This window comes from Dendrobates tinctorius, unplaced genomic scaffold (assembly GCF_039654945.1).
Source record: "Dendrobates tinctorius isolate UK_male_01 unplaced genomic scaffold, ASM3965494v1 ptg000150l, whole genome shotgun sequence".
NCBI classification, from domain to species: Eukaryota; Metazoa; Chordata; class Amphibia; order Anura; family Dendrobatidae; genus Dendrobates; species Dendrobates tinctorius.
In genome coordinates, this window is record NW_027361817.1 from 11,096,030 (window position 1) to 11,118,675 (window position 22,646).

The window sequence follows — 22,646 nt, forward strand, 5'->3', positions numbered from 1 at the left end:
TTAATTTCTCTTTAATAGTGGACACAGGTGTTACCCATGGGCCTGCATCCTGCAGTGGCTGGGCTCTGACGTGTGCCTGCTACTTAAATGTGATCATTCACTGCTCTCCACTACCATAGGAGTGGATAGCAGTGACTATTCATTGATCCTTAATAGCGGACACGCTGTTAGCCGCAGCCACCAGCTTCCTGCTGCGGCTGGGCTGACTTGTGCCCGCTACTTAAGGGAATGAATATTCACTGCTCTCCACGCCGATGGGAGTGAAGAGCAGTGGATATTCATTCACTTTAGTAGTGGGCACACGTGATTGCCCGCCAACTGCAGGAAGCCAGTGGCTGAGGTTACTGTGCCCGCTATTAAAGATCAATGAATATTCACTGAGTATTTTGGCAGCTGTCCTTGGCTTGTAAGCAGCACATGATGTCACTGCCATGCGCTGCTTACAAGCATAAATCAGCTGCCAGCATCACAACAGGACACTGCGAGAGAGAGCAGGGAAGGTAAATAGAATGGTTTATGTTTTTTAATTTTTTTTGAAGGGGCCATGCATACCAGAATGGGGATGAGGAGGGCCATGTATGCCAGGATAGGGATGAGGGGGCCATACTTACAATGATAGGGATGAGGGGGTCATGCATACCAGGATAGGGATGAGGGTGCCATGCATACTAGGATAGGGATGAGGGGGCCATGCATTCTAGGATGGGGATGAGGGGACTATATATATCAGGATTGGGGACATACATACAGTATGCCAGGATATAGGGGATATTAGTACAGAATTTATCACGTTTTGCTTCAATTTTTTTTCTATTTTCCTCCTCTAAAACCTAGGTGTGTCTTATGGTCCGAAGCGTCTTATAGTCAGAAAAATACGGTATATCAATTAATTTCAACACTGCACTCGTTAGTTTTTATCAACACTGTTTCCAGTTCTAGTCCCAATGTTCCTTCCAATATCTTTCATGCAGACATATCCAAATGAGATGGTTGACTGTGTGCTGATCATTCAGCAACATCTGGACAAGTAAAGACATTTGTGGATTGGTTGAAGGAGATACAGTGGGGCAAAAAAGTATTTAGTCAGTCAGCAATAGTGCAAGTTCCACCACTTAAAAAGATGAGAGGCGTCTGTAATTTACATCATAGGTAGACCTCAACTATGGGAGACAAACTGAGAAAAAAAAATCCAGAAAATCACATTGTCTGTTTTTTTTTCATTTTATTTGCATATTATGGTGGAAAATAAGTATTTGGTCAGAAACAAGCAATCAAGATTTCTGGCTCTCACAGACCTGTAACTTCTTCTTTAAGAGTCTCCTCTTTCCTCCACTCATTACCTGTAGTAATGGCACCTGTTTAAACTTGTTATCAGTATAAAAAGACACCTGTGCACACCCTCAAACAGTCTGACTCCAAACTCCACTATGGTGAAGACCAAAGAGCTGTCAAAGGACACCAGAAACAAAATTGTAGCCCTGCACCAGGCTGGGAAGACTGAATCTGCAATAGCCAACCAGCTTGGAGTGAAGAAATCAACTGTGGGAGCAATAATTAGAAAATGGAAGACATACAAGACCACTGATAATCTCCCTCGATCTGGTGCTCCACGCAAAATCCCACCCCGTGGGGTCAGAATGATCACAAGAACGGTGAGCAAAAATCCCAGAACCACGCGGGGGGACCTAGTGAATGAACTGCAGAGAGCTGGGACCAATGTAACAAGGCCTACCATAAGTAACACACTACGCCACCATGGACTCAGATCCTGCAGTGCCAGACATGTCCCACTGCTTAAGCCTGTACATGTCCGGGCCCGTCTGAAGTTTGCTAGAGAGCATTTGGATGATCCAGAGGAGTTTTGGGAGAATGTCCTATGGTCTGATGAAACCAAACTGGAACTGTTTGGTAGAAACACAACTTGTCGTGTTTGGAGGAAAAAGAATACTGAGTTGCATCCATCAAACACCATACCTACTGTAAAGCATGGTGGTGGAAACATCATGCTTTGGGGCTGTTTCTCTGCAAAGGGGCCAGGACGACTGATCCGGGTACATGAAAGAATGAATGGGGCCATGTATCGTGAGATTTTGAGTGCAAACCTCCTTCCATAAGCAAGGGCATTGAAGATGAAACGTGGCTGGGTCTTTCAACATGACAATGATCCAAAGCACACCGCCAGGGCAACGAAGGAGTGGCTTCGTAAGAAGCATTTCAAGGTCCTGGAGTGGCCTAGCCAGTCTCCAGATCTCAACCCTATAGAAAACCTTTGGAGGGAGTTGAAAGTCCGTGTTGCCAAGCGAAAAGCCAAAAACATCACTGCTCTAGAGAAGATCTGCATGGAGGAATGGGCCAACATACCAAAAACAGTGTGTGGCAACCTTGTGAAGACTTACAGAAAACGTTTGACCTCTGTCATTGCCAACAAAGGATATATCACAAAGTATTGAGATGAAATTTTGTTTCTGACCAAATACTTATTTTCCACCATAATATGCAAATAAAATGAAAAAAAAACAGACAATGTGATTTTCTGGATTTTTTTTTCTCAGTTTGTCTCCCATAGTTGAGGTCTACCTATGATGTAAATTACAGACGCCTCTCATCTTTTTAAGTGGTGGAACTTGCACTATTGCTGACTGACTAAATACTTTTTTGCCCCACTGTATGTGTAAATATTGCTGGGTATTCTTAAATACAACTACATTATTACATAAATCAGTAAGCACTAGGTAGACAAAATAGTACCTTTTTAAGTCCCGAGAACACCCTATTAGACACTGCCAAGATGGATCACATAAAAATATCCCAGGTAGGCTTGAGGACAACACTTAAGTGCTAGGAACAATACTAATGTTTTGGCAATACCTTTTCACAAATGTCATTCAGTGCTGCAGCCAAGACTCGGTAGGCTGAAGTCTTGCCACCAAAAGGCTCTCCAACTATCATAAAACCATGGCGCACAATCATCATTTCATATATCTGCAGAATTTTTTCTGCAAAGAAGCTGGTCATCTGCAAATTCATTCGATCACAATTTTCTTTTATTGCTTCCATGAAGATCTTATAATCGGCTTTAGGTAGTTTCACTCCAGGAAACAGATCAGATGTAATGCCCTACAAGGAAAGCACAGATTAAAAACACACATGTGACATGCACAATGTGAACAAGTCTGTTGGACCATGTTCACTCCACCCTGACTGAAACACAAACAAAAAGCACAGAATGACAAATGTGCAAAAATACCTTGCAATAAGACACATAACAGTAGTCAGCAAGTGCTGATAAAAGGTAATAACAAACACAGGGTATTTAGTCTATACGTTTTTTTGCAAAAAAATGTATACCAAGCTGCCTCACCAACGTCAAGGTAACCCGTATTGAAGCAGTCCCTATCTAATGTATTTAATACCTGAACATATGAACTGTGTCTAAATGAGCAGGATTAAGACAGGCGCTTTCTGGTATGGGCACATGATGCAAGACAGCTCCTTATGTGCATGTCACACAAGAGAGGGGTGGGGTCTCTCAAATCATGCATAAGCATGAAAAAAACTGGATTAAAAACACACATGTGACATGCACAATGTGAACAAGTCTGTTGGACCATGTTCACTCCACCCTGACTGAAACACAAACAAAAAGCACAGAATGACAAATGTGCAAAAATACCTTGCAATAAGACACATAACAGTAGTCAGCAAGTGCTGATAAAAGGTAATAACAAACACAGGGTATTTAGTCTATATGTTTTTTTGCAAAAAAATGTATACCAAGCTGCCTCACCAACGTCAAGGTAACCCGTATTGAAGCAGTCCCTATCTAATGTATTTAATACCTGAACATATGAACTGTGTCTAAATGAGCAGGATTAAGACATGCTTATGCATGATTTGAGAGACCCCACCCCTCTCTTGTGTGACATGCACATAAGGAGCTGTCTTGCATCACGTGCCCATACCAGAAAGCGCCTGTCTTAATCCTGCTCATTTAGACACAGTTCATATGTTCAGGTATTAAATACATTAGATAGGGACTGCTTCAATACGGGTTACCTTGACGTTGGTGAGGCAGCTTGGTATACATTTTTTTGCAAAAAAACGTATAGACTAAATACCCTGTGTTTGTTATTACCTTTTATCAGCACTTGCTGACTACTGTTATGTGTCTTATTGCAAGGTATTTTTGCACATTTGTCATTCTGTGCTTTTTGTTTAAGGAAAGCACAGAACATACAAGCTCACCATCATTTTTTTTTGTCACTTTTATTTTTTTCTCTTGTGGCATTCGCTGAAGTTTATTGTGCCAAATTCATCAAAATGGTGCACGTGGTTGATGAATTTGGTGCAAAGTAAAAATAAAGGGCTTCTTTCTTGTCATTAACCATTTTTGCAGCTTTTTGAGCAAAAAGTTGCAACTTTTTCAAAATGTCACCAAAAAATGCAACTTTTTGAAAAACATGTATAAAACTACACCAGGGGGAGCATGGAGTAGAGTTGAGCCAACCTTTGTGAAAGGTCGCAATTGTTGAATCAGTTGAAAACATTTGTAATCATTCAAATTCGTCCACAAACGAGAAAACAAAAAAACAAACAAACAACTGAGCACATATAAATTAGATTGAAAAAAGGCGTGAATAGTAAAATAAATCAGGTGCAAACAAAAAAGGCGCAAAACACACAAAACTACACAAAAAAACAGGTGTAAAGGGAATGATGAATCAGGGCCACTATCTTCAATGACTTATTTATTTTTCAAACACCTTTTCCAAGATCCTAAGGCTAGCTTCAGACTAGTGCTTTTGCCCGCAGCGCACGGCGCCCCCTGCCGCGCCCCCTCCGGTCATCTCTGCCTAGTGTCGCACATCGCTGCATGCGATCTGCACACCCTATCTTTAGCATAGGGTGCGCAGACCGTGCGCTGGCCGTGTGCTAGTAGGATTTTGCGTGCGCTGCGCCCTTTTGACAGTGCGCTGACGTGTGCTGAACGCACCATGTTGCATTTTGGTGCGCTCGGAGCACCATCAAAAAGGTGCAGCGCACACAAAATCCAACTAGCGCACGGTCTGTGCACCCTATGCTAAAGATAGGGTGTGCAGATCGCATGCAGAGATGTGCGACACTAGGCGGAGATGACCGGAGGGGGCGCAGCAGGGGGCGGAGCTTTGCGGCGCTGTGCACTGCGGGCAAAAACGCTATTATTTCAAATAATTAAAATGCTTGCTTACATGTTAAAATGAAAATAACATCACGAATAAACAAGTTCTGCTCCTCAATGAAAAGTCATAGGAAACCCTGCAGTAACCTGATATTCAGCTCCCCCATTGACCAAGGATCTCCTCTACATGGACAATCATGTAGCATGGCAAGAAGCAATAAAGAGAAAAGGAAGGTACATCCAGCAATGGGTCCTCATAAAAATCCTTGTTTATTGCAAATCCAGAAAAACTCCAGAGTAATTGCAGAGACCAATTTCAATGACTAAGGTTGTAACAGTCTAACAGTCTAAAAGGCAATTACTTTATATCTGGAGTTTTTATGGATTTGCAATAAACAAGGATTTTTATGAGGACCCCATGCTGGATGTACCTTCCTTTTTTCATCACTGCTCCTCAATGCTCCTCCTCCCTATTGGGACATTACATCACAGATCAGTGGGCGTGGCTTGGCAGGGGTAGCCACGCCCCCAGATCTCAGACTACATGGAGATGTCATCAGGGGGCTGTTTCCAGAAGCCAGGAGCCATGCCCCCAATCTGAAAGACAAATTCCAGAAAGGAGGTGAAGCAGTGACGAGCAACATCAGTGTCACAGTCAACAGCAGGTACTGTCAGGATTTGAAACAACACTATGGTTTTTATCTTTATAGTTTAGAAGGTATGTCCAGGAGAATAATTTTTATCTCCCCGGAGTAACCCCTTAAAGTTACTCCATGGGAAAGAAATATTTTAGCATGGAAATCCACACAAGGATTAGCTCCACTCTAGTTCAATGGAGCTAATCTGTGACTTTTCAGCACAGAATCCACATGAATAATGAACATGATGTGGATTTTATAACCCACACCATGTTCATTACTCTGAGCAGAGCATGTGAATGAAGCATGTAGTACCCTACTCACATGCACTGGGATGGAATGTTAGTAGATTCGGTAAGAATTCTTCACACCATCCTTGTCATCATTCCTGACAGACTCTATAATCTATGAATACAGTCCTATACAGTGCTTGAATGAAATTTAGGACCTAGTTAAACCTAGTTAGGAGACTAGGCAAGAAGCAAAATTTTACCCTGGAGGAGAAGTAATCGCTGAGACATGGCAGAAGTGCAGTGCAAATTGAGACATAAATTGTCTTTTCATTTTTATTAAATATTTCTTCTTTAAGACTCTCAATTGTAGTTTTTTTTCCTTTATTTACCCTCATTAATATGCTTTTGTTTTTTTCTAAAAGTATATTAAGATTAATAGAGCAAATGTCGGGCAAGAAAGTGGGGTTGGATCCTGCTGTCTTTCTACTGGGAGCAAAACACCCATCATTTACTAAAAATTTCCACAAATTGCTAAATTTCCTCTTTATGGCCACCAAAATCCACATTGCTGCGAACTGGAAATCTCCAGTGCTGTCAATTGCACTTGTTAAAGAAAGAATGAATAACATTATGCTTTACGAACGAATAGAGGCTACAAGAAATGACATGTGGACTAACTTTTTTAACACTTGGAGGCCCTGGTTGGAATTAGACCCCAGCACACAACTAGACTGGACACTGCGACTTTCTCCTTAATAGTTGGGGTTGACGGGGTGGGGGAGAGGACCGGGGGACCGTGGATCAGACCTGACCGCACCCTTTCTCTCTGCTAATACTATGACAATAAGTGCAATGACTTCCATTATACTTTAAACTGTGGATTTACTTCTTTCCTTCTTCCCTAATGTATTACACCCTCTTGTCTTTGTCAATGTCCAGTCTCCCCCCAAGTTAGTCATACTTCGTTAAATATATTAGAATTTCCCCTGCGAGAGAAAAATTTTGCCTTAAACAAAGATGTGTTCTCATGTTTATAAAATGCTTAAATAAACTTTTTGAAACTAAAAGTACGGTATATTAAGAAATTTAGGACTTACCTCAAAAAGAGGCAGATCATGGGACAGAAATTTTGGCAGATTTACATCAATTATAGATCTAAGGAGCAAAATCTCTTCATTTTCATTTGGGTATTTCAGCTGTAAAATACAAATTAATCAATGTAAACATTAAATATTTAACACTTAGGACCTATGAAAACAATTTAGGTACATGTGCATAGAGAAATCTACTAACACTTTATATTGCTAATGACCATGACAAATAAATGGAAATTGTATAAGAAACAGATGGGCTCATAAAACAAAACATCCCTTCATCCCATGTACTCTAAGGAAGGTTGTATACTGAACGGCCAGTGACTTAGTCATAAGACCATGGCTCCAATACATTAAGACCAGTGTTGCTCACACTGGTCTAGGTGCGGGGTGTGCTGGAGTCAGATGCTGCCGTTTCATGAAGAGGATCTTGATGACTTGCATGCCAAAGTTCCTTCAGCATAGCAGAACATTCCTCAAACAACCATTAAAAACCTCAATGAGAGCAGCGAAGACGTGTAAGTGGGTGTAGTTCTGTGTGTGGCGCTCTTACCCAGTACTGAATAAACAGAGGTGTTTCAAAAATTGTGTCAACATTATACCATTATTTAATCGAGGGCACATCATACATGTCTATCAGTCATGTGATTTCCATAGTTTCACAACATTTTCTTCTTGGTGTTGCAATTTCAGTATTGAGCCGTCTATGTATATATCAATTTACTATTTGGTGTGACCACCATTTGCCTTCAAAGCAGCATCAATTCTTCTTGGTTCACTAGCACATAGTTTTTGAAGGAAATCAAAAGGGAGATTGTTCCAAATATCATAGAGAATTGACCACATACGGTATCTTCTATGTATGTAGACTTATGCAAATCCTTCTGTCTCTACATGTAATCCCAGACAGACTTGATGATGTTGAAAGATCAGGGCTTCATGATGGCCATATGACATCCAGGACTTTACTGTAATGATAGTTTATAATGACACTGAGTGTATGTTGGGGGTAGTTGGCCTGTTGCAGAATAAATGTGGATCCAATGAGAAGCCTCATTGATGGTACTGAATGATGAATAAGTATCTTCCTGAATTTCTCAGCATTGAGGACAATACTGTATATGTCTTTACCAAATCCTCAACTCAATTTTCTGAATGCAGCACCAAACTTGCAAGGCGTCTCTACCATGCATCACTGTTGCTGGCAGTCTGTCATGATTGTACTGTTACAGCCAAATATTTTACATTTTGACTTATCAGTCCAGAGCATCTGCTGCTATTTTATCTGATCCTGAGTGTCTATGTTTTGTACATAGTTGAAGTCACTTGACCTTGTTTCTATGTCAAAGATATGAATTTTGGGTGAAATTCTATCATGAAGACCACTTCTGGCCAACTTCTTCTAACAGTAGTTGGATGTAGGTGAGTCCATTGTTACTGCCAGTTCTGAATTGCTGGCACTGCTGGACATCTTCCGATTTCTAAGGGATGTAAGCGAGCTATGTCTTTCATCTGCTGCACTAGGTTTACTTAGCTGATCACTGCATCTACATCCTCAACATTGCTCATTTCTTCTTTCTCAATATTGAGAAATAGAGGCAGATACTTATCCATCTTGCAGAACAATCAAGAATGCATTTGACTGGCTCCAAATTATACTTCAGTAGGACAACTACCTCAAACATACAGCTAATGACAAGAAGAACCATCAGAGTACAGAAGAACAAGGAGTGCTGGAAGCGATGATATGGCCCCCACAGAGCCCTGATGTCAACATCATCGAGAACTGTTTTGAAGGCAAAGACTAGTCACACCAAACACTGATTTGATTTAGACTTCACTCTTATTCATTTACTTTACTTGGCATTTTGTTAGTCGACAAAAATAAACTATTACCATTTAAAAATGTTAAAGCAGTCTTATTTTGCATCATATTTTTTGGCAGAGAGGGAGGATACTGGACGGCATATACCGTATATATTCGTGTATAAGCCAAGATTTTCAGCCCATTCTTTTGGGCTGAAAGTCCCCCTCTCGGCTTATACGCGAGTCATATATGCCAGGGGGTCGGTGGGAGAGGGGGAGCGGGGGTGTCAGATCATACTGACCCCCACTGACGCATCTCTGCAGCCCCCTGCTTGTCCCACGGTCTCCCTTCCTTCCTTCAGCGGTCACTTGGTACCGCTCATTAAACTCATGAATATGCGCATATTCATGAGTTTAATGAGCGGTGTTATGAATGAGTCACCGTAGGAGGCAAAAACAGAAATGCTAGCTAAGTCCAGAAAACCAGAGAAGTTGGCAGCTATCGGATTGCAGACCCCTGAACCTATCAACACAACTAGCAGTAGCCGTGGGGGGTTCCTACGATGCCCTAGACCCCTCGATCACAGCCGGAGAATTAAATAGGCCTAAAGAAAGAAAGGGGAAATCTAAACTGCCCCAGAGCAGACCTCAAAGCAATAGGCAGCCCCCAACATATAATGACGGTGAAGCAAGATGAAAACACTAACACAGAAAGAAAGATAGACTGAGCAAAGACGGGGCCCAAGCTAACTAGATAGAAAAGGACAGGAAGGCTGCTGTCTGCAATCCGTGAAAAACCCTATGAAAATAAGAGCCAACAGACTGACAGTGAAAAAGGCCCTGAAGACGCTAGGCTTCAAAAAGCTATGTCAGTACTCAGGAATATTCTGAAGACAGAGCTACAGGCAAAAGGAGATTCAGCTCACCCCAGAAGGGAATGGCAATATACAGAAAAGCAAGGAGAACAAAAAACAAAACAAGAATGCTAACAGGCAAAACAGAAAACTTAGCTTTAGAGGAGCAGGAATCAGACTGGTGTCCTAGAAGTCCACAGAGAAATCACCCGCAGGGCAGAAGGGCGTCGGCAGCCTTATATCCAGTCCGTGACTCCACTCAGCCAGTCATCCTCATTAGACTCAGGTGCCTGATAATCAGGCTCATTACCTTCCTTTACCAGAATAGGGAGTTCACCAGACCTCAGTGACGAAGGGGAAAATGAACTCACATCAGAGCGGTACCACGTGACCGCTGAAGGAAGGAAGGGAGACCGTGGGAGAATGGGGCTGCAGAGACCGCATCAGGAGGGGGTAAGTATATCCAATATTCACCTGTCCCCGTTCCATCGCTGCTCGCCGCTGTCTGCTGCGTCCTCTGTCAGTGACATTTAGCCAGCAGAGGGCGCGGTGACATGGTTAGTGCGCGCCACACCCTCTGCTGCCTGAACGTCACTGACAGATGGCGTGGCAGACAGCGGCGAGCAGCGATGGACCGGGGAAAGGTGAATATCTCAGGTTCCGGGTCCTGAGCCAGCGGCGACACCGGCACCTGGCCCCTATAGCACGCCGGTGTCGCCGCCTGCTCTGATACAGTCACCTGGCCCCCAGCGACGAGAGGTGAGTATGTCATTTTTTTTTATTTGCAGCACCAGCGGCAGCATATGGGGCATAATCTATGGAGCATCTTATGGGGGCAGCAAATGGGGGCATAATATATGGAGCATCTTATGGGGGCAGCATATGGGGGCATAATATATTGAGCATCTTATGGGGGCAGCATATGGGGGCATAATGTATAGAGCATCTTACTGTATGGGGCATAATCTATGGGGCATCTTATGGGGCAGCTTATGGGGGCATAATCTATGGAGCATCTTATGGGGTCTATTCTATGCAGCATCTTATGGGACAGCAGATGGGGCATAATCTATGGAACATCTTATGGGGCCATAACCTTCATGGAGCAGCATATGGGGCATATTATTCTATGGAGCATGTTATGGGGCCATCATTAACCTTTGTGCAGCATTATATGGGGTGTATTTTGTATGGAGCATCTTATGGGGCCCATCATGAACTGCATGGAGCATTATATAGGGTTTCCTGATTCAATATGGAAATTCAAAAACATTTAACCTACTGATGTCTCAATTAATTTTACTTTTATTGGTATCTATTTCTATTTTTGAAATTTACCAGTAGCTGCTGCATTTTCCACCCTAGGCTTATACGCGAGTCAATAAGTTTTCCCAGTTTTTTGTGGCAAAATTAGGAGGGTCGGCTTATACTCGGGCTGGCTTATACACGAGTATAAACAGTATATCTCACCCAGAAAGTTAAGCTGGGTGAGATATTAAAAATCGGGTAGTATTGGTTGGTGCAGCAGCCTAGGTGCTGAGCGGTTTTATTCACGGTAGTTCCGGACCAGGTTTTATTCGAGTGATGAGTAGGATTTGGCAGTGGGACTCATTACTTCCACTCCCGCTCCAGTACGGGTAGCACTGAAGGCTTACCCAGCTCAGTTGAGAGAGGTTGTCTCATTACTGACACAGAAATGGCTGAAGGAAAAACTTCAGAGACTCAGCCTCTGGACTGATATGATATTAGGATTATCATAATTATTAATATTTTCCTTATGCCAGAATAATGAAAGAGAGGGAATGTTTTAAGGCATTTTTATTACTTACTGCAAAGTCAAAAGTTTACATACATTTCATTAGTATTTGGTACCATTGCCCTTAAACTGAATGACTACATGATATTGACTCTATCTTACCAGCTTCCTACATCAGCTTCAAAAGGTCTTTTGCTTTTGTCCTTGAGTTGATATTCACATGTCGGACCAAAGCACATTCATTTCTGGGACACAGAACCCGTCTCCTTCTTGAGCAGTATGATGGATGGACATTCCCATTTTGTTTGTACTTGCATATAATTGTTTGCACAGATGAATGAGGCACCTTTAGATATCTTGAAATTGTACCCAAAGATAAGTCAGACTTGTACAGGTCCACAATTCTCTTCCTGATATGTTGACTAATTTTTTGAGTCTTTCCCATGATGATACATAAAGAAGCAGTTTGTTTCAAGTGTGCATTAAAATACATCCACAGGTGTGTTTCTAATTAACTCAGATGTTGCCAAAAAATCTAATAGAAGCTTCCAAACACATGACATAGTCATATGGGCAATCCAGAATTGATTAAAGGCATAGTAATCTTAATGTATGTAAATTTTTGACTTTGCAGTAAGTAATAAAAATGCCTTTAAACATTCTCTCTCTCTCTCTCTCATATTATTGTTATTTGGCAAATATTAATAAATATGGTAATCCTAATTGACCTAAAATGGGAAAGGTTTATTCTGATTTCATGTTTGATATTGAGAAAACATGCAGATGTGTCTTTTTATATAGTGCTAGTACACCTGAGGTTTCGCTTGCAGAAAATATGTTAAATTGTTGGTTATGGTAGCTAAAGTAAAATTTTCAGTGTCACCCTGAAATTGACTGTTTCAGAGTGCTACGGTAATTTTTTTTTCCCACTTTAAATTTTTATTATTTTGGCATTTTACTAATTTGTCATAACATTGATATGAACAACAACTTTTTTTTTTATTTCAACATTTTGAAATGAAACCCCTTCACAACAGCCAACCAAGTGAACAACACTCTCCAGGAGGTAGGCGTATCAATATCCAAATCTTCCATAAAGAGAAGACTGCATGAAAGTAAATACAGAGGGTTCACTGCACGGTGCAAGCCACTCATAAGCATCAAGAATCAAAAGGCTAGACTGGACTATGCTAAAAAACATCTAAAAAAGCCAGTACAGTTCTGGAAGAACATTCTTTGGACAGATGAAACCAAGATCAACCTCTACCAGAATGATGGAAAGAGAAAAGTATGGTGAAGGCGTGGTACAGCTCATGATCCAAAGCATACCACATCATCTGTAAAACAGGGCGGAGGCAGTGTGATGGCTTGGGCATGCATGGCTGCCAGTGGCACTGGGTCACTAGTGTTTATTGATGATGTGACAGAGGGCAGAAGCAGCTGAATGAATTCTGAGGTATTCAGAGCCATATTGTGTGCTCAGATCCAGCCAAATGCAGCCAAACTGATTGGTCGTCGTTTCATACTACAGATGGACAATGACCCAAAACATAAAGCCAAAGCAACCCAGGAGTTTATTAAACCAAAGAAGTGGAATATTCTTGAATGGCCAAGTCAGTCACCTGATCTCAACCCAATTGAGCATGCATTTCACTTGTTAAAGACTAAACTTCAGATAGAAAGGGCCACAAACATCAAAAAGGAGGAAGCACAGTGTCTGGTGATGTCCATGAGTTCAAGACTTCAGGCAGTCATTGCCAACAAAGTACTAGAAATGAACATTTTATTTACAATTATTTAATCTGTCCAATTACTTTTGGTCCCTTTAAAAACAGGGCGGCACAAGTTAAGGAGCTGAAACTCCTAAACCCTTCATCCAATTTTAATGTGGATACCCTCAAATGAAAGCTGAAAGTCTGAACTTCAACTGCATCTGAATTGTTTTGTTTAAAATTCATTGTGGTAATGTCTAGAACCAAAATAGGAAAAATGTTGTCTCTGCCCAAATATATATGGACCTAACTGTATATCATCCCTGCTCAGTAGAGTTGCGCGAAACAGGTCGGTCAGATTCATAAGTCGCCGACTTATGGCTAAGTTGGGTTTCGCCGACCGAAACCCGACCACAGCGTGAAGTCGGCCATGCGGTCGGCAAAACGAGCGCCAAAGTCGGATTTCCCAGAATGCTTGCACGTGACTTTTTTCAGCCACTGAGCAAGGACATACACTGTGGGCAACGAGATGACATGTGCAGCGTCCGGGGAGAGAGAGAGAAAGAGAGAGAGATTTTGCGCACTTTAAAAAAGAGGTCCGGCATGTAGATGTGTTTACTGTCCTCCACTCCCTGCCGACTTTGCTTCCCCATTGACTTGCATTGGGTTTCGTGTTTCAGTCGGACCTTCGACTTTTCCCAATAGTCGGCCAATTTCGTTCGACTCGTCTTTTGAGAAAGTCGGGTTTCATGAAACCCGACTCGACCCTAAAAAAGTCAAAGTCGCTCATCTCTACTGCTCAGGTTTCCGTCTTCTGTAATGAGGATAACCATCATCTCCTGTTTGTGTTTCTACAATCAAGTTGCGAGGATACTTTTTAGTACATTTTCCTTCCTTCACGCATGGCGATCTAGGTTTAAGTGGCCCACATGGGCCATGAATCATATTTTTAGAAATAGTTTCAAAAAGTACCGGGCCCTCTTCTGGATTTGGAAGCTCAGCAGAAATAACACTGTCAATTTGATCAGGGCGTATCTTATCCTTTAGCCATATCAATAAATGAGCATGTGGAAGACCTCTTTTTTTGCCACTCAATTGAATACATCCAACACTGACTTTCACCAAAAATGTAACACTTTGTAATTACGTCCATGAGCTTGATCAGTTTTTGTTTAAAAACCCTTGCTGTTAAATCATGTTGATCAGAGGGGCCCTGACCATTCAGAAGCTCTTCCCTTATCTCTGGCCAAGTTGGATTACATGTAACTGTAATAAACAAATCAGGACAGCCATATATCCGAATATATGTCATGGCATCCTGAACATACTCATGCATATGTCTGAGACTTCCAGTAAATGTAGCCGGTAAAATAAACATACGCCCAATGTCAGCCACGTTGCCATCATTAGCAACAGCATCCCTTAAATGAATGTATTCATCCACTCTACGCTTTTGCTGGTTTAATTCTATGTACAAAAGAAGCTCACTTTCCACCTTGGCATACATATCAACTATAAATTGAAGAAAAAGTTGCCTACATTGTAAAATGTGGTTAGAAGACCCATGTCTGATCATTATTTGGTAGGCATAAAAGTCCAAAGCTGATATTTTTTTATTGGTTGGCCTAGCAGTCTTGGGATCAGTCTGTGTTAGATTAAAGTGATAGCCATCTTGGCCACTGCAAAATATTATCGGATATTGCAGAGCATCATATGATCTATGTGTTACTGTGATATGTTGAAGATTGTCGCTTCATCGCTAAATAATTATATCTTGGCTTTTGAAAGTCCTGTCCAACCACTACAATAGCTACTTCGTTAACAGTGGGAGAATTAAATAGCCTTTCATGCTCGCCACCCGGTGTCTTGTCTGCTCTTATTACAACTTGATATTCATCACTTGGCATTCTTTCTAAGGCTATTTTGAAAAGGTTTACTAACTGATTGTGCTGATTGAAAAATCTTTGCAAATTCAACACAATCTCTTTTTTGCCTCAAGTATAGCTCCACAAAGTCTATCAGCTTGCATATGTTCGTCTCCCAAAAAATACATTTGTAAAAACTTTGAATCTTCATTTGCTACAAGAAGCATTGAACCGATTTTGTGATATATTTGGCCCCGGACTCTAAAAGTTGGCATAAATCCTGCTTTTTGGAGTACAGCTGTCTCATCAAAGGATGTCATCTGGAAAGATGAATTGTATCTCCTAATATTTTGCAGAAAATGCTTGGACTCAGGAGTTGTTCCTGACACGTATGAAAAAAGTGGCTCAGGAGGTAGATATAAAGGTAGGAAACTGACTTTGCCATTTAAGCAGCACATATCAGGCTATTCCAAGTTAAACTTCTTTGCTTGACAATGTTTGCATATTAAGTCCATTTTGCCAATTATGACTTTCTGATGTGACCTATAGTCTTGAATAGGGTTATAGTGAAATGCTTTCAAACTCAAATCAGCCTGCCTACATCTTTGCACACGTTGCATGCGGTAATTTTCACATCGTTCATCCTTTTGTTCAGATGTTTCCATATTCCTTGTTTCAGTCTGCCTTATCCGATTCTTGTGAAGACGACATTCCCGTTGCTCTGATGTCTTAGCTGCCTTACATTTAGCCTGTCTCATTTGTTTCTTTTCAAGCCACGAGTCACGTTGTTCACTTGTCTCAGCTCTTTGACGCAATTTTGCTTTCTTAGCTTTTGAATGAACTTGTCCAATAGATGGTCATTTTTTGGGCGTCATTTTAGAAAACAGTCCTTAGTATTATGACCCTTTAGCATTCACCTGACACTGATAAGAGATGTAATAGGATGAATAGTAAATGCAGAGCAGTCCTCACACAGTATTACTATGACCTGAAGGAGCTCACATCTCAGTAATGAAAACTGCCTCACATGCAGACTTGTCTAGTTACCCATAGCAACCAATCAGAGCTCAGCTTTTACTTTACCTAAGCAGCTTCAGGGATGAAAGCTCCCTGTATAGTAAGCAATAATGACAATCTTACTATGAGGCATTTTTCACCTGACAAATATTGCTGCTCAGTAATGTTCATCCATGTGCGTAGGGTGCATCCATCTGAGTGTGTTTGTACATATGTGTGGTCCTTGCATGCATGTGTGTGTGTGGTGTGCAAGTGGTATTTATGGGGTGGTGTTCTGGTATTTGTGGGATGGTATTTGTGGTGTGTGTGTCTAGAGTGGTCTGGTGTTTGTGTGGTGTATTGTGACATTTGTGTGGTGTTGTGCTTGTGGGTTGGTGTATGTGTGCTGTCTGTGTGATGTTTGTGAAATGTTTGTGTGTTGTGTGTGGTGGTGCAGGCCCCTTTAACAGCGACTCTTTGGCGCCGTCGCTACAATCCATCCGTCAGTCACAACTATTGTTTTCCCCTCAGCACTCAGCACTTTTACTTTCACCTTCACATTTCCCCATTATATGTATAGGGCCTAACTTCGGGGACCCCAATTTCATGACGGGGGGACGCTAGCCAGATGTATCATGCGCAGTATTCTGCTCCTGTGGGTGGAGAGGGGGCGTGCCAAATTTCATGCAAATCGGGCGAGAACTGTGGATTTGTATAGAGCGGGCTACTACAGATTTTGAATTTTATATATTGTACTCGCTTTGCAGCCAAATAACCAGATCCGGCACAAGTTTTCATAAAAACATCAACAGTCCATGTGGTTTATTCAGGCATCATAAACCAAAGCAATATCCAACAGTCTTACAGCAGACAGCAGGGTATCTTCACAGTGGCGCTCTGCTCCCCTTTAGCCCTCTGGTCACACAGGCTGTCACTCATGTGACCTACCATGGTCACCTTATATGGTGCGAAGCCACGCCCACCACATCACATGGCTATGACCTCATTGCAGGTCCTACAAGTATACTCACATATTCTTTACTATAGACGTTTTTAGACACACACACCTGGGTGGATTTGTAGGTGGCTGGCTTCGCCCATCTCACCAACCACCTGAAGACGTCCCTAACACATTGAAACAGAACCTCAGCAGTATCACTGCTGATCAACACATAAACAAGTCTTCATCCCAAGGCCACCCACCTTGGGATACATAACGATCATTCAGCATCCTGCCACTTATCCTCTCTCCTGGGACACCCACACAGCGCCCCCTAGCGGACACAGTGGTCACTACACCACAATATATATATATATATATATATATACACATATATATATACATACTGTATATATACATACATATATATACTGCTCAAAAAATAAAGGAAACACTTAAACAACAGAATATAACTACAAGTAAATCAAACTACTGTGAAATCAAACTGTCCACTTATGAAGTAACACTGATTGACAATCAATTTCAAATGCTGTTGTGCAAATGGAATAGACAACAGATGGAAATTATTGGCAATTATCAAGACACCCTCAATAAAGGAGTGGTTCTGCATGTGGGGACCACAGACCACATCTCAGTATCAATGCTTTCTGGCTGATGTTTTGGTCACTTTTGAATGCTACAGTTGTGCTCAAAAGTTTACATACCCCGGCAGACTTTTTGGCCTCTTGGCCTTTTTTCAGAGTACTAAGAAATGGGGTATATGAACTTTTTATCAGGGTCATTTGGATGTTTTGGGTTGTCATTATGATTTAAAAAGAGAAAACACAGTAGTTTGACAATAAATGGCTTCACCCAACCACTAACCATGAGTGGAGAAAAAGTTCTGGTGTTATCATTTATATTCTCTAAAAAAAAGGCCAAGAAGGCAAAAATTCTGCCGGGGTATGTAAACTTTTGAGCACAACTGTATGTTGTTTGACTAATGCATTTGACTTGTTGAATAATGTATTTGAATTGTTGAATAATGTATTGCTCAGTTAGGTCTGATATTGCCTATATATGTCACCTCTCATTTAAAGTTTGTAAAGCTTGTAGAAATAAAATTTTATATGACAGACACATAGATAGATACACAGACAGATAGATAGATAGATAGATAGATAGACAGACAGACAGATATGTAGTGGAATCAAAGGCACCTGATTCATGAAGAGCACTGTTACCTCGTGAACAATATCTGTCACCAAGTACGTATTGTGGGAATCAGGGCCGGGATTAGACAAAGTGGGGACCTGGGCAAAAATTAAATGCAGGGCCCAAAATGCTCACATAATTCAACATCACAAAGAAACATTAAGGCTAGTGTTGAGCATTCCGATACCGCAAGTATCGGGTATCGGCCGATACTTGCTGTATCGGAATTCCGATACCGACTTCCGATATTTTTTCAATATCGGAATTCGGCATCGGAATCGGAAGTTCAGTTGATTGACGGCCTGACGTCATCATGATGCGCGGTGTGTGCGCATCATGATGCGCCGTCATTTCGGGCCTTCCGGGGGTCTCTGCCGGCCTGCCGGGGGGCTGTGCCGGCCTGCCGGGGGGCTGTGTGGACTGCCCGGGGTCTCTGCCGGCCTGCCGGGGGGCTGTGCCGGCCTGCCGGTGGTCTGTGCACCCTGTGGGGGTCTGTACCGGCCTGCCGGGGGGCTGTGCCGGCCTGCCGGGGGGCTGTGCTGATGTCCGGGGGTCTGTGCAAGCATCGTCCGATGGGACTACAAGTCCCATCGGGCGATGCCTGCTACCATGACAGTGATTGACACATTAGCCAATGATGGGACAGTAGTAGTCCCATCATCCGGCTAATGTGTTAAATGTTAAAAAAAAAAAAAAAAATACTACATACATACTACATGCATGCTACATACATACTACATGCTACATACATACTACATATATACTACATGCATGCTACATACATACTACATGCTACATACATACTACATATATACTACATACATACTACATACATGCTACATACATACTACATATATACTACATACATACTACATATATACTACATACATGCTACATACATACTGCATGCTACATACATACTACATGCATGCTACATACATACTACATGCATGCTACATACATACTACATATATACTACATACATGCTACATACATACTGCATGCTACATACATACTACATACATACTACATACATACTACATGCATGCTACATACATACTACATGCTACATACATACCACATACATACTACATGCATGCTACATGCATGCTACATACATACTACATGCTACATACATACCACATACATACTACATACATGCTACATATATACTACATGCATGCTACATACATACTGCATACTACATACATACCACATACATACTACATACATGCTACATATATACTACATGCATGCTACATACATACTACATATATACTACATGCATGCTACATACATACTACATACATACTACATACATACAATACATACATAGACATACAGTACATATAACATAGAGTAACATACTTACCAATACTTGTCACATTGTTCCCCGAAGCCATTGTCTTTCCGGAATAAATATTAACATAACAAACCACAAAAATACTCACCCACGATCCGAAGCAGTCCACGAGTGTGTCCCACGACGATCTTGGGTAGAGAACGGCAGCATCAGATGATGCTGCCGTTCTCTACGGGCTGCAGGAATCCAATGACGGAAGGTAGGTATCCTTCCGCACTGTATTCCTCCGCCACTTAAAAAAAAAAAAGTCCCTAGTCTCACTTTATGCCATTGCTGCGTGGGAATTTCCCACACAGCAATGGCATAAAGTGAGACTAGGGACTTTTTTTTTTTTTTAAGTGGCGGAGGAATACAGTGCGGAAGGATACCTACCTTCCGTCATTGGATTCCTGCAGCCAGTAGAGAACGGCAGCAACAGCTGATGCTGCAGTTCTCTACCCAAGATCGTCGTGGGACACACTCGTGGACTGCTTCGGATCGTGGGTGAGTATTTTTGTGGTTTGTTATGTTAATATTTATTCCGTAGACGACAATGGCTTCGGGGAACAATGTGACAAGTATTGGTAAGTATGTTACTCTATGTTATATGTACTGTATGTCTATGTATGTATTGTATGAATGTATTGTATGTATGCAGTATATATGTAGCATGCATGTAGTATATATGTAGTATGTATGTAGCATGTAGTATGTATGTAGCATGCATGTAGTATATATGTAGTATGTATGTAGCATGTAGTATGTATGTAGCATGCATGTAGTATATATGTAGCATGCATGTAGTATGTAGCATGCATGTAGTATGTATATGGTATGTATGTAGCATGTATGTAGCATGCATGTAGTATATATGTGTTATGTATGTGGTATGTATGTAGCATGCATGTAGTATGTATGTAGCATGCATGTAGTATGTATGTAGTATGTATGTAGTATATATGTAGTATATATGTAGCATGCATGTAGTATATATGTAGTATGTATGTAGCATGTAGTATGTAGCATGAATGTAGTATATATGTAGTATGTATGTAGCATGCATGTAGTATATATGTGTTATGTATGTGGTATGTATGTAGCATGCATGTAGTATGTATGTAGTATGTATGTAGTATATATGTAGTATATATGTAGCATGCATGTAGTATATATGTAGTATGTATGTAGCATGTAGTATGTAGCATGAATGTAGTATATATGTAGTATGTATGTAGCATGCATGTAGTATATATGTGTTATGTATGATGCATGTAGCATGCATGTAGTATGTATGTAGTATATATGTAGTATGTATGTAGCATGCAGTATGTATGTAGCATGCATGTAGTATATATGTAGTATGTATGTTGCATGTAGTATGAATGTAGCATGTATGTAGTATGTATGTTGCATGTAGTATGAATGTAGCATGTATGTAGTATGCATGTTGTATGTATGTAGCATGTAATTTTTTTTTTTTTTTTTACATTTAACACATTAGCCGGATGATGGGACTACTACTGTCCCATCATTGGCTAATGTGTCAATCACTGTCATGGTAGCAGGCATCGCCCGATGGGACTTGTAGTCCCATCGGACGATGCCTGCACAGACCCCCGGAGCCTGCACAGCCCCCCGGCAGGCCGGCACAGCCCCCCGGCAGGCCGGCACAGCCCCCCGGAGCCTGCACAGACCACCGGCAGGCCGGCACAGACCACCGGAGCCTGCACAGACCCCCTGGCAGGCCGGCACAGCCCCCCGAAAGGCCCGTACAGACCCCAGAGAGGCTGTACAAGGGCAGGAAAGGGTTTTTCTTATTCCGATACCGGAAGTCCCATAGACTTGAATGGGACTTCCGGTATCGGAATCGGCGATACCGATACTTTTTTTAAAGATCGGCCGATACCATCCGATACGATACTTTGAAGTATCGGACGGTATCGCTCAACTCTAATTAAGGCACATGCACTGAGTTCAGGCCGTTAAATGAGCGTGATCGACAATATTGAAGTAGTTTGACGCTTGTTTCCTGGCCAGTTTACATCTTCATATAATAAAATACACTTCCCGTAGTCCTCAATTTAGTATAATGCATTCCATATCCCTCCATCTAGTATATTGCACCCAATAGTCTTCCATATAATATAACTCATAGTCCTCCATATAGTATGATGCACTCCCCATAGTCCTCCACATATCGTATAATGCACACCCCGTAGTCCTCCATATAGTATAATGTTCCCCATAGTCCTCCATATAGTATAATACACTCCCCATTGACCTCCATATAGTATAATATACTCCCCATAGTCCTCCATATAGTATAATATAGATCCAATAGTCCTCCATTTAGTATAATGCACACCTCATAGTCTTTAATATAGTACAATACACTTCCCATAGTCATCAATTTAGTATAATGCATTCCATATCCCTCCATCCAGTATATTGCACCCAATAGTCTTCCATATTATATAATGCAACTCATAGTCCTCCATATAGTATGATACACTCCCCACAGTCCTCCATATATTATAAAATGCACACCCCATAGTCCTCCATTTAGTAAAATGCACTCTTCATAGTATAATGCACCCCATAGTCCTTCACATAGCATAATGCATTTCCCATAGTCTTCCATGCAGCATAATGCATTTCTCATAATCCTCCATACAGTATAATGCAGCCCCCATATAGTATAAAGCACTCCCAATAGTCCTTGATATTTTATAATCCAGCCTCCATATAGTACACAAACTATAATGCACTTCCCATAGTCCTTGATAGAGTATAATGCAGCCCCCATAGAGTATAATGACGCCCCCATTGTCTGAAATCATTTTTGGATTTGTGCCAGCTCTGGTTCATCTCACATTAAACCTTTTTTCCTTTCAGGCCAGCGAGAGTTAAATGCAGTTTTTCCCCGCTGGCAAGCTGGTGTTATTGCAGTGCTGCTTGGTCAGCTGATGTTGCTGGTGACCACTCCCACATCCTTTAAAAGGTCACCTCATGCATCAGATGACTGTTGGTGATACAG

The 22,646-nt window shown here is 41.5% G+C and overlaps 1 protein-coding gene across 1 annotated transcript in view; it reads right to left on the bottom strand.

The window, feature by feature from the left end:
• DNAH7 (dynein axonemal heavy chain 7) overlaps positions 1-22,646 on the bottom strand; it is a 529,416-nt gene that overhangs the window by 256,678 nt on the left and 250,092 nt on the right. The window contains exons 28-29 of the mRNA XM_073546702.1: positions 7,127-7,225; positions 2,869-3,117 (exon numbers count right to left, since the gene is read on the bottom strand). Of these exons, the coding sequence (XP_073402803.1) occupies positions 2,869-3,117; positions 7,127-7,225 (348 nt within the window). The remainder of the gene's footprint in view (positions 1-2,868; positions 3,118-7,126; positions 7,226-22,646) is intronic.